This window comes from Eleutherodactylus coqui, chromosome 1 (genome assembly GCF_035609145.1).
Source record: "Eleutherodactylus coqui strain aEleCoq1 chromosome 1, aEleCoq1.hap1, whole genome shotgun sequence".
In the NCBI taxonomy this organism is placed as follows: domain Eukaryota; kingdom Metazoa; phylum Chordata; class Amphibia; order Anura; family Eleutherodactylidae; genus Eleutherodactylus; species Eleutherodactylus coqui.
Genome location: NC_089837.1, coordinates 439,650,151 through 439,667,574, shown reverse-complemented (window position 1 = coordinate 439,667,574; position 17,424 = coordinate 439,650,151). Strand labels below are relative to the sequence as shown.

The 17,424-nt window shown below is 45.8% G+C and overlaps 1 protein-coding gene across 1 annotated transcript in view; it reads right to left on the bottom strand.

The window, feature by feature from the left end:
• The window catches only part of PROSER1 (proline and serine rich 1), a 37,378-nt gene extending 21,026 nt beyond the window's left edge, over positions 1-16,352 (bottom strand). Inside the window, 6 exon segments of the mRNA XM_066582501.1 lie at positions 3,294-3,388; positions 7,191-7,259; positions 11,134-11,199; positions 13,082-13,306; positions 14,254-14,314; positions 15,956-16,352. Of these exon segments, the coding sequence (XP_066438598.1) occupies positions 3,294-3,388; positions 7,191-7,259; positions 11,134-11,199; positions 13,082-13,126 (275 nt within the window). The 5' untranslated portion in view covers positions 13,127-13,306; positions 14,254-14,314; positions 15,956-16,352.
• Between the last annotated feature and the right edge of the window lie 1,072 nt (positions 16,353-17,424).

Sequence of the window (17,424 nt, the reverse complement as noted above, 5' to 3'; positions counted from 1 at the left end):
CGTATTTCTGTCTATTAAGACGGGCTAGTGGCCTGTCTTAATAGAATACCAGCAGAACTATAAGCAGTCAAACAATTCTAAGTTCAAGTTCCCCAACAGAACTAAAAAAAATAAATATCTTTAGAGCTTAGGGAAAAAAGTTTATTGTTACCGAGTTAAAAGACATTAAAAGTAACAAGAAAAAAAAAAAAAGGCCTAAGGTTGGTCGCACATGAAGCCTACAGCAGCATCCAGCTCTGGCCCTGGCAGGCAACGTTTGCCGTCGGTCATGTGCATGGAGTCCGCAGCAAAATAGAACTTGCTGCAATTTTTCCTCAGCTCGTAGAAACTGCAATTTGTTTTTGTGAGTGTGAAGGAAAAGCGGCAGTACATGCCATTCAATGAAGTCCATTTGCTGCGGATTCTCCATCTGAGCGCGGATTCCGCAATGATAATCTGGTCATGCGAGACCGGCCTTATACATCTGGTAGCACTTCGTCCGCAAAAGTTAAATCAAATGAAATTCCACATTATTTATCCCACACAGTGAATGTCATCAAAAAAATAAAGACACAAAGTCCGAATTGCACTTTTTTTGGTCACTCTGACACGGGAAAAACAATTTAATAAAAAGTAATCAAAAACGTCGTATAGCTATGGCAAACTGTTGCCGAAATCGGCAGCTACTATGGCGAATCCTGCATGTTTTGGTGCCGATTTTGGCCTCTTTGAATATCTCAGCACATCAATTTATAATGCCAATTTACAATCTGCGGAATTCACCCCTGCAAATGTGAGGGATGAAAACCACAGAAGTGGTTCCCTGGGAGAGGAAGGCTGTAATCATGGTAAGAATGTTGTGAATGACTGCAGTGGGTAAGTCACAGGTGACTTTAAAGGTTTTTTGTCCTTACAGACTCTGCTGCATGGAAACTCTGGAAAGCCTACAGAACGCTGTGAAGGTCTGCGCCACAGGAAGCTGGAAGGAAGAGTAATTATTTCCCCACATCTCGCTAGCATTACATAACAGCCAGGAAGTCAGATGGGAACACAGAGCAATCTCTATGGACAATGCCGCAATTACAGGAGTCGAGTTTGAAAAACAACAAAACACTTAATGGCCTTCGTGTTTGTTGTCCTCGTCCCTCTGATAATAGTCATCTGACTTGTGAAGATGTAAGAATGTTTAAACAATCCTTCTAATGATCCCTTTGGTGACCCAATCTCCCTTGTCCGTCACCATTGTTATTAGGAGGATTATACAGATGAGGTAAAGTGTTAAAGTCAGCTAAAAAAAAATAACTTTTGGCATGTTGTCAGTCCGGCGCTGAAATCCTAACTGATCGCTGAGATGAAGTGGCAAAAGCCCCTGAGCAGACAGTCCTAAGGTCCTATAACTGTTCCCTCTAAGCTGGGTGCTCCAGGCAAAGTATAGGTTATGTCACGCTCAAAAGGAGAAACCCCCTGCATGCTACAATCAGCTTTGGTCACAGCATGCATGGAGTTAAACATTTGATCTCCATCAACAGCAGGGCTGCATTGCCACATTGGGAGCGCTCACATGATCACAGCGTTGTTAGGTTGTGTTCACACTTGGCGTTTTTTGGGAGGTTCTAAAAAGCAGGGGGGAAAAACGGATCAAAAAACTCAGGCTTTTTTTTTTTTTAAAGGCTTTTTTTATGCGTGTTTTTTCTCAGTGCTTCAGAAACGCTTCAAAAATTATAAGTGCAAGATCAGCCTAATAGTACAGAGCAGGTCTTCGGAGGACCCCTGAGTGCGCCATAATATAAGGGCCTTATTACTACAAAACGCAGGCAGAGAAATGGCGATTGGGACTTGCTGATTGCAGCTACTCAGAAAGGTGCGTTTCTCTGCCTTAGTTTACCAAGGGTGACACCCACAGCGGATCTGCAACAGGAGCCGCGGCCAAATCTGCACCATTCAGTTGTGGATTTCCATCGCTGCGGACATTCCACAATGGAACTCCTGCAGAAATTACACTGTAAATCCGCAGTGACCGACTAGATGGTGCAGATTTGGCCGCGGTTTTTGTTGACGATCCGCTGTGGATTTTAACCCTTGTATTTCAAGGATTGAATTTCGAAGCATCAATCTGCAGCATAGAGAGACATGCTACAAATGTAAAAACCACAACGTTCAAAAACGCTGCGGATACGTTGTGGAAAATTGAAGGAGAAAATTGAAATCCATGTGAAGGAGATCTGTGAAGTCCCCTCCACATTGCTTGCACTGTAAATGCTGCAGAATTTCAGCAGCGATTCCGGCAGCAGAAATTCCTTATCATTTCCGCTGTGTGTTAAAATGGCATAAGGGTGCTGGTGAATGCAGGGTTCCTCCACCACAAAACGCAGGCGGAGAAACACATGACTGGTACTCGTAAACTCAACCAATGTGCGGAGTCCGTGTGTCGCCTGCAATCAGCAGAGCTCCACCAGCATATTGTGCCGTAGAAACGTTGTGGCGTCCTAGCATCCTTATACCGGATAGCCTGTGTCTAGATATCACTGTTACAAAACGTGTTATGGCGCCCCCTGGAGGTCTTTTGCTTCCTTCTCAGAACGACCTGCTAATGTGTGCAGGGGCGGTTAGAAGAAGCCCCTCCTAGCGAACCAGTTCTAATTTGCTGGCCTGTATGATAGCATGAATCACTGTGACACGCATGCATAAGAGGATACAGGCTACAGGACTAAGCACTACAAAGTCATACTACATTAAGAAAAACTCTATAAATTTGGTATCACCATAATCATACTAACCCACAGAATAAAGAGAACACATCATTTTTACTGCATTGTAAAAGTATACTCTTGCCAAAAATGCACAGTTGCATTTTTTTCCCATTTCACCCCACTTAGAAATGTTTTTAAAGTTTTCCAGTACATTATATGGTACGTCAAATGGTGCCATGGAAAAATTCAACTCTTCCTGCAAAAACCAAGCCATCATGTAGCAATGGAACCGGAAAAATATAAAAAAGGTAGGATTTTTGCAAGTGAAGACTAAAAAAGGTAATCAGAAACTGAAAAAAAAGAAGGTTAAGGGAAAGGGTTAAAGTGCACAAGAGGGTGCAAGTATTTTTTTTTTTTTATTTACATGCCACATTATTAAATTCATCATTAAAATTATTTTACTTGGTGTGGCGAGACGACCCCTTTATAGGTTCTGTTCTGAGTGATCTAACAGACGGCTCTTTTTATGATGAAGCAGCAAAGAAAACAGGATGCAAATCCTCTGCCTGAGCGAGCAGCCATAACACAGAAAGCTGCGAGGAGCGTCGGAGATCATATACTTACACCGCCAGCAGCTCCAGGGCGCTCAGTCTGTCCTTACTAAATGTGAAGCAGTTCAGGATATTCACAACCTTTGTCGCAGGAATGGCCACCATTTTCTGGTAAGGATACAGATAATATGATTAATACCGTTCCATCAAGGACTTAACGAGGTTTCCAACGCTATAAAGAAATTCCAAACGGGTTGATTGTGGTAAAATACCAATGGAGGTGCATTCCCCCTTCAAATCCTCCCCGATGTTATATGCCGCCGTCTCAGCAATGATGTGACATGTGACGGCTGCAGCCAATCACTTGGTGCTGTACCTGAAGAGCTCAGTGATTGGCTGTTGCAGTCACGTGTGTATGTGAGCGCACCATGAGATTAGCGCTGGAGCAGCGGGTATCGCAGGGCATTTGTGACAGACAGAACGCTCTACCATCTTATTCTGTGAGGCACAAATGCCAAGCAGGAGCGAAAACCTAGTCAAAGACTTTATTGTTCTCCATCAGCCCAAAGTTCCATTCCGGTATCTGCCCAAATCCGGATTATGTCTGACTCTCAAAAAAATGGAGATGAAACCCGAAGCGTAGATAAAAAGGTGATGCGAGTGCCTCCTATGGGTATCCTCACATGTAGTGGATTTTGGTGCGGGTCCGAATCAAAATCTATACTATTTCAAATGATATTTTGAGGCAGTTTTTGATGCAGATTCGCAGCAGATTTTGCACTTTCAACTGCTGAGCATCCGCATCAAAATCCACACAAGTACTGCAAATCTTCACACCACTTTTTACACAGAATTTGATATGGATTCACACTAATTCTGCCGTGTGAAAAAGTAACCTTAGGCCGCTTTCACACGGCCGTGAAAATCATGCAGGATGTGCGAGTGGCGAGATTCGTGCGTCTCGCATCAATATGAACCACATTCTTTTGAATGAGCAATGTTTTATCACATTGCATTGTTGTGCAGGAAACAATATCGCTTTATGTGCTATCTGTGGGCGTTCCCCCAGAATGTGTTGCTGGAGGATCGCAACCTTACCGAAGTGATGGGAGGCATTTTTTTTTTTTTTTTTTATAGAAAAACGACTCCCATTCGCCGGTACATCGCACGTGCCGAGTTTCCCGGCCAGATATCGCACTTGGCTGTGTGTAGGAAGCCTCAGAGAGTTACTGCTGCCAAAAACAAATTCTGCCGGAACCCAAAACGGAAAGGAGCCAATCATGTGCATTAATGAAACAGAAGACACCACTTTGGTGTCCATGGGACCAGGGTTCTGTTCATTCCCATTTCAGCTGGAGTAGTGTAGTTGACTATGTTATTCTGTACTCCAAATATAATGAAAAATTGATAAAAATCTTGCCAAATGGACACAGAGTGGTGTCCATTAGAGATGACCAAGTATACTCGCTAAGGCACACTATTCGAGCGAGTAGTGCCTTAGCCGAGTATCTCCCCGCTCGTCTCTAAAGATTCGGGGGCCGGCGTGGTTGACAGGTGAGTTGCGGCGGGGAGTGGGGGGGGGAGAGATCTCCCCTCCGTTCCTCCCCGCTCTCCCCCACCGCTCCCCGAATCTTTAGAGACGAGCGGGGAGATACTCGGCTAAGGCACTACTCGCTCGAGTAATGTGCCTTAGCGAGTATACTCGCTCATCTCTAGTGTCCATCTCATTAATGCAAGTAATTGGTTCTGTTGCTTTCCATTTGGGGGTTCTATCAAAATGCTGTTTTTGGCATCGGTGACACAACCCCGGCAGAATGCCTCAGCAAACTCTCTGGAATCACTCCATTGCTGACACTACTGAAGCAAGGTTGGGTGTGGATACTGATGTGGTTTGTGATCTGGAGTCACACAGGGTGTCCATCACAACAATGCAGGAAGTGTTGTATGCAGAAGCTTCAGACCTGTAATTCACATCATCAGATCTCGGCAAAGTACATTTAAAAAAAACATAACTTTCAGATATTTAAATGTTCGCTAAACACACTCTCTAATCTTTTCTCTAGTAGATCAGGGTTCCCCAACTCCAGTCCTCAGGGACCGCCAACAGGTCATGTTTTCAGGATTTCCTCAGTGTTGCACAGGTGATGCAATTATTGTCAGTGCCTCAGACATTGCCACAGGTGTTGTTACCATAGGATATCCTGAAAACATGACCTGTTGGTGGTCCCTGAGGACTGGAGTTGGGGACCCCTGTAGTAGATGATTAATATTTGCCGTCTGAAGTTAGCGTGCTTTTCAATCTATTATGAATAACTAAAAAAAGTTTTACAACTTTGTAACAAACTTGGTTCCAACTCCTCACCATTTCCAAGATATTACGCGTGAAGCCAACCTTTACAGTTTTACGAAGTCTGTAGATTTATGTTGAGAGGATTTCACCACAGAGGCTCCCATTGTAGCAAAAAAACATATACAACGTAGACTTGCCGCCGGCTCACGGGCTTCTTGTCTGCTTCTCGCTCAGAGCTTCAACTCCTATGGAAACTCTGAGCTTGGAGCATTCACACGGAACAACAAGCCAGCGAACTAAAGACACAGGAGTGATTTTTTTTTTGCATTCACACTGAACGATTATCGCTCAAATTCATTCGTTTGAACAAATTGTGAGTGATAACCATTACGTGTAAATGGGCCTTTAGGGAAAAAATAAAAGCGACCCTCCAGTCCTTGAAAACCAAGATGGCCGCATGTGAGCAGCACTGGCTAATCAAAGCAACATGTAATGTCTTACACATCAGGTAGTCAAGAGAACCAGTGTGACCATCTTGTTACATCCAAGACCAGAAGGTCGCGTTAACGCTTCCAGGATCAAGCCTGTTTGCGCCTTAATGGCCAAATTGTGGAAATCTGATATGTGTCACTTTAACACAGAATAACTCCGTAAAGGTTTTGCATATCCAAGTGATTCTGACATTTTTTGCTCACATATTGTACTTTATTTAGGTAGCAAAAGTAGACTGATAGGAATCGCATATATTTATTAAAAGACACAAACTAAGGAAAGCGTAAAAATAAAAAAAAAAACTGCTGTATTTTCATATTTTCAACTGCAGTATGACTATAAATATATATATATATATATATATATATATATATATATATACACACACTAATTTTTTGCAGATATTCCTATTACTTTCTTAATTTTGGAAGCACATTAGAAAATGTTTCATATTCATATAAATTGATGATTAAATTAATTCATTGATGTAATTACAAAAACAGAAATGAAACAAATTAAAAACATAGGGGCACTGCTGCTCCATCCATGTCAATGTGACTGCCGGGGATAACCAAGTGCTTGAAATCGGAATGCACTTCCCGCCACATGGACTGGCCAGACATATGCCAAATGTATTAATAGGTGTGCACCTCCTAATAAATTTGGCTTACTTCACTCCAGGGAACCCTTTAGGCCTCATGTCCACGGGCAGATCGGATTCTGCAGCGGGAGCCCTGCGGAAACCATTTGCGGGTGATCGCGCATGTAATGGTTTTTCCACGAGGATGTGCTCGGAGGCACTGCAGATCACCCGTATGGAAAAAAAAAATCCGCAACGCCACCTCCCAGCCTTTTGCCCATCACCCTAATTGATTTTAACCTTCAAATCTGCAATTGAATTGCAGATGCGCTCCGGATCGTCCGCACTCATTGACTTTTATTGAGCCCACCCGCACGGAATCTGCACAGAAACGGAGCATGCTGTGGGTTTTTTTCCGCAGCGGGAGGTCCGCAATTCAAATCTGCATGCTTAAATACAGTTGCGGATGCCAATGCTTCCCTATGGGCGCTTTGACTTGCGGATTGCGCAATTCAAATGCGCCCGTGGACATGAGCCCTTAATCAGCCCAATGTACAAAAAGCTGGTCTATGTGTACTAAAGTATTCATGTATGCAGGATATACTCACATTTTGCATCGCCTTCACCGCCTTCAGCTGAGGAACGGACCAGGAGAAATATCTTAACAGTTCAACCACCTACAAGAGAAGAGACCTGGTTACACAGTGGCCTGAGAAGCAGCATATCATATATCCAGTGTTCTTCTACATAGAGTTATGCTTTAGAGCAGTTTCACACAGGCAAAATATGACCATCTTAGGGTCTATACTCTGACTGAAACTCCGTGAGCCCCAGGTTTACTGAGCCGATATTCTCTAACAGCAGATCACTGCTACCAGGATAGTGGTACTTACAGAGGAGAACGAGGAGGAGTTGTGTGCACACAGAGCACCGTACCTCTCCTACACCAAGTACAGTGCTCAAAAATAAATTAAGGGAGTACATGGGGATGTCAGGGGTCAGTTGTATTTGACAGCCGACTGCAGCAGCCACCACTGGAGAAAACTTTGATCGGGGGTGTTGGCCCAACAAACACAGCCCACAAACAAAAGGTGGTGACTAGAGATGAGCGAGCATACTCGTCCGAGCTTGATGCTCGTTCGAGTATTAGGGTGCTCGAGATGCTCGTTACTCGAGACGAGCACCACGCGGTACTCGTCTCGATTAAACGAGCACTGACCATTGAATTTAATGGAGCCGGCAATACAGCCGGCTCCATTGAAAGCAATGGCCTGCCGGCGAGCGCGGGATGAATTGTCGGGAAGGGCTTAAATATATAAGCCCTTCCCTACAATTCATCCAGAAATGTGTAAAAATAAAAAATATACTCACCTTGTCCCGGCAGACGGAGTTCAGCGCGGCTGGCCTGCAGTGGGTGTGAAGGGGGTGTGAGTCAGACATGCCCCTGATTGGCTCAGCGCTGAGCCAATCAGAGGCGAATCTCACTCACACCTATGAATTCATGAATGGGTGAGTGAGTGTTGCCTCTGATTGGCTCAGCGCAGCTCTCAGCTGAATGACAGCAGTTCAGCACCACAGTGCAGGGGACAGCAGGAGAAGACACAGCTGTGCCCTGGCAGCTGAAGGGAGGTGAGTATCTATTTTTTTTGTTTTTTAAATCACTTTTAATTCATTTCCAGGGAATGGCTTATATGTAAAGTCCTTCCCTGAAAAAGAATTCAGGTGTGCCAGCAGACCATTGTCTTCAATGGAGTCGCTGGCAGCAGCAGCGGCTCCATTGAAGAGAATGCCTGCATTTTTATTCTTTTTTACACTAAAATCTTTCATTTTCAGGTAAGGGCTTATATTTTTAAGCCCTTCCCGAAAATTCATCCCGCGCTCGCCGGCAGCCCATTGCTTTCAATGGAGCCTGCTGTATTGCCGGCTCCATTGAATTCAATGGGTTAACATCGTTCTTCTCTGCCACAGCTGTTACAGCTGTGGCAGAGGAGAACGATCGTTATGCTGACAGTGAAAACCTTAGCGGAGCACCTGTCATATACAAAAATGCTCGAGTCGCCCATTGACTTCAATGGGGTTCGTTACTCGAAACGAACTCTCGAGCATCACTGAAAGTTCGACTCGAGTAACGAGCACCCGAGCATTTTGGTGCTCGCTCATCTCTAGTGGTGACGTGTTTGGAAGAAAGCAGCCATGTTTTCCTAAACCTGGACAACCCCTTTAAGCCCAGCCTGTGGCACGGATTAATAGAATGCCTTCAGAAATAAAATATATTATATATCATTAATCAAAAGGATCGCAAGGTAAAAAAAAAAACTTGAATAAAACTATAAGCTAAAGTTTTTTAATTATTGCAAAAAAGTATTTAAAAACGGAGACCTTTGAAAACCTCCCTTTTCCTATTTTTTACATGAAAAACAAACAAGAAAAATAAGTTACGGTGGTGAGAAAATGGCGAGACAGCGATTTTTAAAAATCTATGTACTACAACATAATTAGGAATTGCCATAATATTACTGAATGACAGTTTAGTGTTAACATGTTGCTTTTTACCCATACATGGTGCGGCAGAAACAAGACCACCCCCCAGCAAAAAATAGTGAAATTGTGTCGTCGGTTTTTTCCCCCCCTATTTCACTCCAATCGGAAATTTTTAGGTTTTCAGTACATTAAATGTAATATTAAATACCGGTAGTGCCATTGAAAAACACAAATCATCCTGCAAAAATTTTTTTTAAAAATCACGCCCTCAAATGGCTACATCGCTGGAAAAATAAAGAAGCTACGATATTTTGAAAGTGGGGAGGGGAAAACGAAAATGAAAAATGGCTCAGAGTGAAGGAGTTAAACATCACAGTAAAATCCCAAGTGGCCACTTCAGGGATCTAGATCTGTTCAGTCAGGCTACAATCAAACGAGTGAGAATCTTACGCGAGGTTTGTGCGTTGCAAGAATATGAACTTGATTCTTTTGAATGGAGTCATACACGTGAGCGACGCTGTGAGGTAAAAAACAGCAATCGCTGCCTGTCCTATTCGTTCGTGTCCCTCGGAATGCATCGCCCGTTGTTTTCAATGGGACAGTCTAACACATCACATGCCGTTTGAGGAAACACTTGCTGATCCTCTGATGCAGGTGAAACAGGCGCCAGAGGATCGGAATTTCACAGAGGTGATGCAAGACGTTTATACGTGATAGACACCTCACATCTGCGGGTACAATGCACATTGCCAAGTGCGGTTTTTGGGTCAGGTTTCTTTGCCCGATATATAGTGCTCGCCTGTGTGAAAGTAGCCTCAGGGTGCTATTACATGAGGCTAGCGGCTGCCACTAGTACTTGCAGCTTCCTGACAGTTGCTGGGCCGAACCTGCAAGTTCAGGTGCAGCCCAGAAATTAGGGCTATACAGCCGCTAGCACACGTGTAATAAAACGGTTAGGCCTCATGTCCACGGGGACAGATCCGCACCGGGCCACCCGCATGCGTGATCCGCGCCCATAGGGATGCATTGGACACCCACAGGTAATTAAATAGCTGCGGATGTCATTTTCCCTTGAGGCGCGGATTGCGTGTGCGGGAAAACACCAGCAGCATGCTCCATTTTAGTGCGGGTCTCCTGCAGGGACGGCTCCCGCAGGTTTCTATTGAAGCCAATGGAAGCCGTCCGGATCCGTGGCACACAAGTAGCTGAATTCCCGCTCTCCGGCGCAGGAGTTCAAAATAAATAAAAAGAGAGTGCACGGTGCATGCACGCGGCACACTGCTGGCGTGTCGAGCACATCCGACGGGCCGAAGAAAGAAGATCCGGCCGCGACGGAGGGCAGACCCGCAGCGTCCGGACAGGTAAGTAATTCTTTTTTTTAGGCCTTATGTCCGCGGGAAAGGAGGGACCCGCTGTGTGATTCTGCATGGAGAATCCGCGGCGGGCCTGATTTTCCCTGTGGACACGAGGCCTTAGGAAGTATAAGCGATTGTGAATCCCATTCACCTGAAAGTGGCAACCGTATGGTGGCTCAGTGGTTAGCAGTATTGCCATGCAGCACTGGAGTCCTAGTTTTAAATCTGACTAAAGACAACACCTGCATGTAGTTTGTACGTTCTCTTCACATTTGCATGGGTTTCCTCCCACACTCCACAAATATACAGACAGGTGAATAGAGATTGTGAGCCCCAATGGGGATGGATCCGAATATTAAGTGCTGCGATGTGCATGCGCTGCATAAAGGTGATTACTACAACAGGTGCACTAGTTTTGCATTTGGCTAGTGTCCTTGTCACTACAAGTAGGATGAGGTGGTACCCGCAGTCCAATCAGGTGGCACAGGTAGTCCTTCTTCCCCAGGATGGCACATCCATACGTGCCGTCGCAAGAAGGTTAAGGTTACCTTTATTTTTTTGAGCAGTGTATTTGAAAGGGAACATCGATGGTAGCGATCAGGTCTATGCAAGTGTGGGATGATCATCTGTAAGCGGGTCACCTGACACGGTGCTTCTAATAAACCGCATAAATACCATTTTAGTAACGTGTTCCTTTAAGAGGACTGTACCGCACCTGTTCACAGGAAAAATATCCATGTACGTGCTCCAAGGCCTTGACTTTGTAATCCGTAACAACGGCCTGCGGACAGCAAAGAAGACAGAGAAGTGATCAGAAGATGCCCGACAAGATCATCTCATAGACGTTACACACAATAATTAATTTAGAAGTTTAGGATTTAAGACTCTTTCACTTGCTGAGGTCAGAGATGTGAAGAATCAGGTATCCAAACTTCATCTGAGCTACATAAAGATGGCTGTCCATTTACTTCGCTGTGCTGCCTGTATGTACAGAAAAGCCAAAGACAGAACTAATGGAAGAGGATGTCACTTTGCATATAGGACGGGTAAAGGTTCAACACTGGTGACTCCCCAGACTCCACCCAGAGCTGCAGCAGGATCTCTGTAGTCGTGGAGAGCCAAGACTATTACTGCAGAGGATCTGTTATGGTGCCGGATCTCACTGGAGCAGCTCATGTTCTGGCAGACCCAACCGGTCTACATAATACATGGATGGCCACTGATGACATGACTTCTACCGGTGGTAACAGTCACCACTGGGACTGATTGTTTCTCATTGACCGGTTAAGGAAGAACTTGCACAATATAATACAGCGAGTGGCCACTTTATTAGAGACACTGATCTTGTAGCGTGTTGGACCTCCATTGAACTTCAAAACTGCAGCAATTTATTATGGCATCCAATCACTGGTATCAGAGGACCCGGGGTGTGCCAAGAACACATTCCCTGTATGATTACTCCACCAGCATGAGCTGTTGACATCTGACAGGAAGGGTTCATCAGTTCATGCTGCTTGTGTCAAATTATGACCTCCCAGCACGGTGCAACAGAAATCTGGAGTCATCTGACCAGGTGACGTTTTCCTGCTGCTGAGTGATACAGTTTTTGCTCTTTTGCCCTCTGGAGTCTTGTCTTTTCGTTTCTCTTAAACAGTAATGGGGTCGGAACTAGTCGTCTGAGGTTATAGCCCATCTGTGCTAAGGAACAACTAGTTGTATCTTCACATACATTAGTTGGAGCACCAGCGTTGTAAGGTAAAAGCTAAAATCCCCTGGCGCAAACACCAAGTCATCAGAGCCCTGTGTGATGCAGAGTGTTAAGGCAGTAGTATGCAGTCCTAAGCTCACGCTCATGACCTGAAGGTTGTGGGTTCTATCGCCACATGGTTCAGGTAGCCGGCTCAAGGTCAACTCAGTCTTCCATCCTTCTAAGGTCGATAGAATGAGTATCCAGCTTGGTGGGTGGTAATAAATAAATTACTTGAAAGCGCTGCAGAATAAGTTGACGCTATGCAAATAATAAGATTCATCTTTTCTTTTTACGACTGACCCCCTAGGGCGATGTCACATTGTGACGTTTTCTTGGCAGACCATTTTTGCAGGGTGGTTTGCCATTGCCTTCCCCAACCAGTGTTGTACGCAGCTACAATTAACTTGACTATGCACAGCCTGTTCACCATTCTCCTCCGACTCCTTTCCGCCCACAGATTCCCCTTTCGATGGATGTTGATCACGCCATTCTCATTAATCTAGGCACTGTTGCAAGAACAAACCTACAACTTTGGCAGTGTATGAAATCCTGACCCGGCTAGTCTAGCACAGATGACCCGGCCTCATTGGAAGTCACTCAGATCGCTGGATTTTACCATCTACTGTGGATTCACACTGAAACTGATCCATGGGAAAGTCATCACGTGATGTTATCCTGCACTCCGGGGTCACAGGGATAATCTCCATACAGAGAAGCTCCAATCGTGAAAGGACCGGTGTCTCTAATAAGGCGGCCATTCTGTGTATACTATACTTTGTATGTCAGTGTTTTGATCAAGTGTCCCCTCCAGGACTTGGGATAGAACAACCTAAACATAAACCACTGAAAGTAGAATGGTATGTATACAGTACGTGTGGATATAAGGGTGCAGCGTGGCCAGCAAGTTCTGTACCTTTCTAACTTCATCAAGCACCATCTCGAATGACTTCTTATCCATGACTGCGCTTTTATCCTTCTCACAGCTTACAGCCCAAAATCAAAGTTTCTTCTCCTCTTCGGTTCCTGTGCTGCCAGGTATTAAGAAGCGCACTTTGCAGGGTTATAAGTGTGACGAGTCCGTCATCTCTCAGTTAAGTTGTTTTCTCCCTCAGGACACACATTTAGGAAAAGCTTCAATCTGAAATTAAGGAGGAGACACTGGTAAAAACAAGCAGAAAACCTTAATAATCTTAAATAATAAACCTTAACCTTGGTTACTGGCAGAGCTGATCAGGGTCTGCTGGGACCCTGCAGCTCAGCTCTAATACGGGGCACCCAGCAGTCACGTGAACGCCGGTTTGCGTAGTGGAAGAAACCCCTTCCACTTTCACTTTTTAGTACATAGCGCTCATTGAGTGCATGTACCAGGAAAAGGAGAAGGCAGAAGCGGTTATAAACTGCTTCTACCTTCTCCTCAGAGTCCTCAGCTGTGAATAACAGCTGAAAACCCCACCTGCTCCTACTTGATTGCAGGAGCAGAGGCTTTAATCCCATGCTGTATTGTTGCTATCGGGCAGGATTAAAGCCCAGGACCAAGCCGTATATTTACCGTGCTTCGTCCTTAAGGGGTTAAGCTTCTGTCAGCATCGCTGGGGCAAGAAGAAAATGGTCAAACAAATTCCAATTACCCGTTTTCATATTTCCCAAGTGAAGTCAATGGGATCCTTAAAGACATGCGGATCTGTCAGCTAATGCAGCCCCTTCCTTCTAGTGATCAGGGAGGGAGGGAAGCATAAGCACCCCCAATATTGGAATCACAGAAAACCCCTCTTAGGAATGCGCTCACACAGTGTGGAGCGTCCCAGCGGCTCCGCAGGTCAGCGTCAGAGTAGTCACAGCACAAATTCCGCTGCGGTTTTTCCTCTCCGTGTGCGCAGGGTTTGCTGTAATCCCGCACACTAATAGTAAACGTTTTCACTGCAACGTATTCGCAGTGTGTGAGTACATCCTTATGATGGCTCCAAAACCACAGCGACAAATCAGCATCCGCCGCACTACATTTTGGGTGACTGAGATGGATTCTCTCACCCATCTACTCGTACCCCTCACGGAGAACTAGAGCAGCCATGGGCGTTGTACCGTTACCTGTTGTCATGGGTCCACAATGGTTGGTCACTGGCCGCCTGCGAGCTTACCGCACCGCATCCTGTTTAAGAAGGAGTACAAGTTTAGCACACTCACACACACGCCAGGCTTATTAGTGACGGGGAAGTTAAATTGTCGCCTTCGTTACAGGGGACGCCATTAAACAAAACAAGGGTTGGTGCAGGAGGCGTACGGGAGTCAGTGGCAGGTATAGGCAACTGGTAGGCCGGCTGCAAGTGTAGAGCGGCGCACTAAAAACGTAACACTAGGTGTCATACTGCCGAGAAAAATGGGCTCACACAATGTGAGAGCGAGTAAAAACGCAGAATTATGCAAGTAATGATTTTCAACGGTTTCCTTCACTCCTGCGATGTTGTGAGGAGAAAAAAACGAATAGATTAAAAAATCCTGCCCTGTCTTTCTGCGATTGTTTATCTCCCATGTTTCCCTATGGAGCTTCCTCTTTGTCGCGTCGCACGAACTCGCCACTTCTGTGCGATGCGTTTTTACCGTTAGAAAGTCCTATTGATTGTGCGCTTGAAAATTCATTGAAAATTGTGAGCGGCAGCCATGTTTTAGCGAGAAAAAGCAGCGCTGACGCTCAGAAAGCGCGAGGAAAAAAATTGCAATTTTGCTGTGATTTTCTTGCGGCGATGTCACGATGGCCGCAGTCACACGGGCGGATGCTTGTTTACACCTGCATGAGCGCGGCATTTTTGTAGAACAAGCGATGCTTTTCAGCTCGCAGTATCTTACTGTCCCTTTTCAGCGCACAAGGCATGTGCAAAAAATACGTACCGACTGAAATAGATAATTAACCTGACGAGTTCCAGCTGTGGTCCTTTTCCTGCCGCTACGCAACGTTTCACACATCTCCTGGCGTGTTTTACATGCATTTGCGTATCCCCGCTGACTTCTTTGGCTACGATTTGTGTGCCGATGAGCATTTAAATCGCGCACGCTGCAGGTTTTTTTGCGTGATCCGAATACGCAGGAAAAATCTGTGCATGTGAACGATCCCATTGAAATCATTGGGTTCTATTCTGTGTTTTGTGCGCACAAATCCGCCCGTGTGACGCCGGTCCATGGCCGTGTCCACAAGGTCCAGTGGATGAGATTTTCAAAAGTACGCACAAAACTCGTCCGGAAATTGACATTGATTTTTAGCCCTCAGCGCGCCGATCCTAGCAGCGGGGAGGGAGGCAGAAGAGGGGAATCCTCTAGTGAAATCATAGCTTCCATCTGCATCATACGGTAGCATGAAGGCTGCGCTGGGACTGGTTGCTATGGGCAACAGAGAGTTTTCGCTTCCATAGTACGGTGCTGGATACTTTTCTGTAAGCCTCCCTGTATTTGTGCAACACCAAGAATGGCGCAAGTATCGCTCCTCCGCACGCCGGATAGTGGCGGCACTTTCACTGCGTGCGTCTGCGAAGCTGCGGTTTTTGTTACATTTACTGTATGCAGTGCAGCAGCCGGCGCCGCCATCCGTTCAGCAGGGCTACTACATATTTACGCCGGAAATTGGTGTAAAATATGGCGTTTACGGGATTCGTATTTACTGCGAAATCAGCTCAGATTCTGTGCCGAAACAGCCGCAGCGTGCATATATCCTAAATCACCCCTGGGGGTAGGACCTACAGCGCCGTATACCTGCACCGTGTACCCCACACATACTGTATACCTCTCAGCACAGCCTCACCTGCACTGACACACTGTATCAAAGCATCAACTGCAATAGGTAGGTACAGCTCAGCAGCCACTACAGGCAAACAGCGAGGCTTCCATTCACTGACGGCAAAAAGCAAACTGCGCGGATTGCACTGATCTGCTGTTTTCCCATCAGCGGGGTATTACCGCCATCGTACAATGGAGGTGCTGGACACACAGCTTCCGGGTCACACACAGACCTGCGGGGGCCCAGCAGGGGGGATTGTGAGGAACGAACACCGCTATCCCCGCAGTAAGCCGGGGCGGCGGGCTGTAATATCATCCGGTCGGGGCATTGGTGAAACTACAGAGAACACCAGCCGACACACAAGGTAATCCCGCTGCGGGGAAGCCTGAGAAGCCGCATTGTTATCGTCTGTAGCAGGAACCCTCAGGGACCCCCGAACAGACAGAGCAAACGTCGCTGCGTGATGACGTAACGGGGTGCTGCTGTCACCTGACAGGAGAGCGTTAACCCCTGCAGCCCAGGACAGAAGTGTAAGATGCTTATTATTACAGTGTAGTGTACATTATAGCGAACAGCGGGGGCGAGACTTGAGCTGTGGAACTACAGGGACCAGCAAGTCTGTGCAGGACTGGGGGTGATTGTGAGATGTTATACAGGCGTCCTAGTGTAGTCCAACGTGAATATATATATATATATAGGCGAAAGCCCTCACTGACTGACTGATTGACTGCCTGACTCACCACTAATTCTCTAACTTCCCGATGTCGTACAAGCATGAAATTTGGCAGGAGCATTCTTTAGGTCTGAAACAGGAAAAGTAAAGGGGTCCCAACTCGAAAATTCACTACTAAGTGCTACAGTCCTTCTATTTCCTCAATTCCATCTGTATAATTACAAGCTGTGAGCGGGAGTCATCCTGTTCTTTGTGTTCCTCGTGTTCCCCTGTATATGATTTTTATATAATTGAATAAATATAAGTTTTAGTTAGTCTAATCTGTGAAGGGTATATTAATTTGGAGACTACCTGTGCGCCAGAGAACTAAGTGCGAAAGTAAGTGACCCCATATGTAATGTTACTAATGACACAGCTGAAGGGACAAAAGGTTTCAATAAAGACTTATGAAAGATCCTGTGAACCCTCCATGTAGCTGGCAAACCCAGTTGATAGGTGAGAGGGTTCACCACACGTGTGATGACAAAGGGCCCCACGTAACGCGGCGCCAGCTTCAAAGATGGGACCCTTAATTTGAGATTTTTAGAAGACAGGTATACCTTCTGCCCTACGCTGTAAGGTTCAGACACTAACAGACTCTTCCCTCTAAGCAACTGCATACGAGCCCCTGTTGCTTCCAGGTTCCGAGAAGGTACCAGTAACGGTCTCAGAGGACCCTCCGGAGGATGCTGCCGACTTTTACTGCGTGCACAGACAGAGCATCCCTTAACAAAGCCGCGGATCTCCTGAGCCATGCCTGGCCACCAGTAGTGTCTAGTAC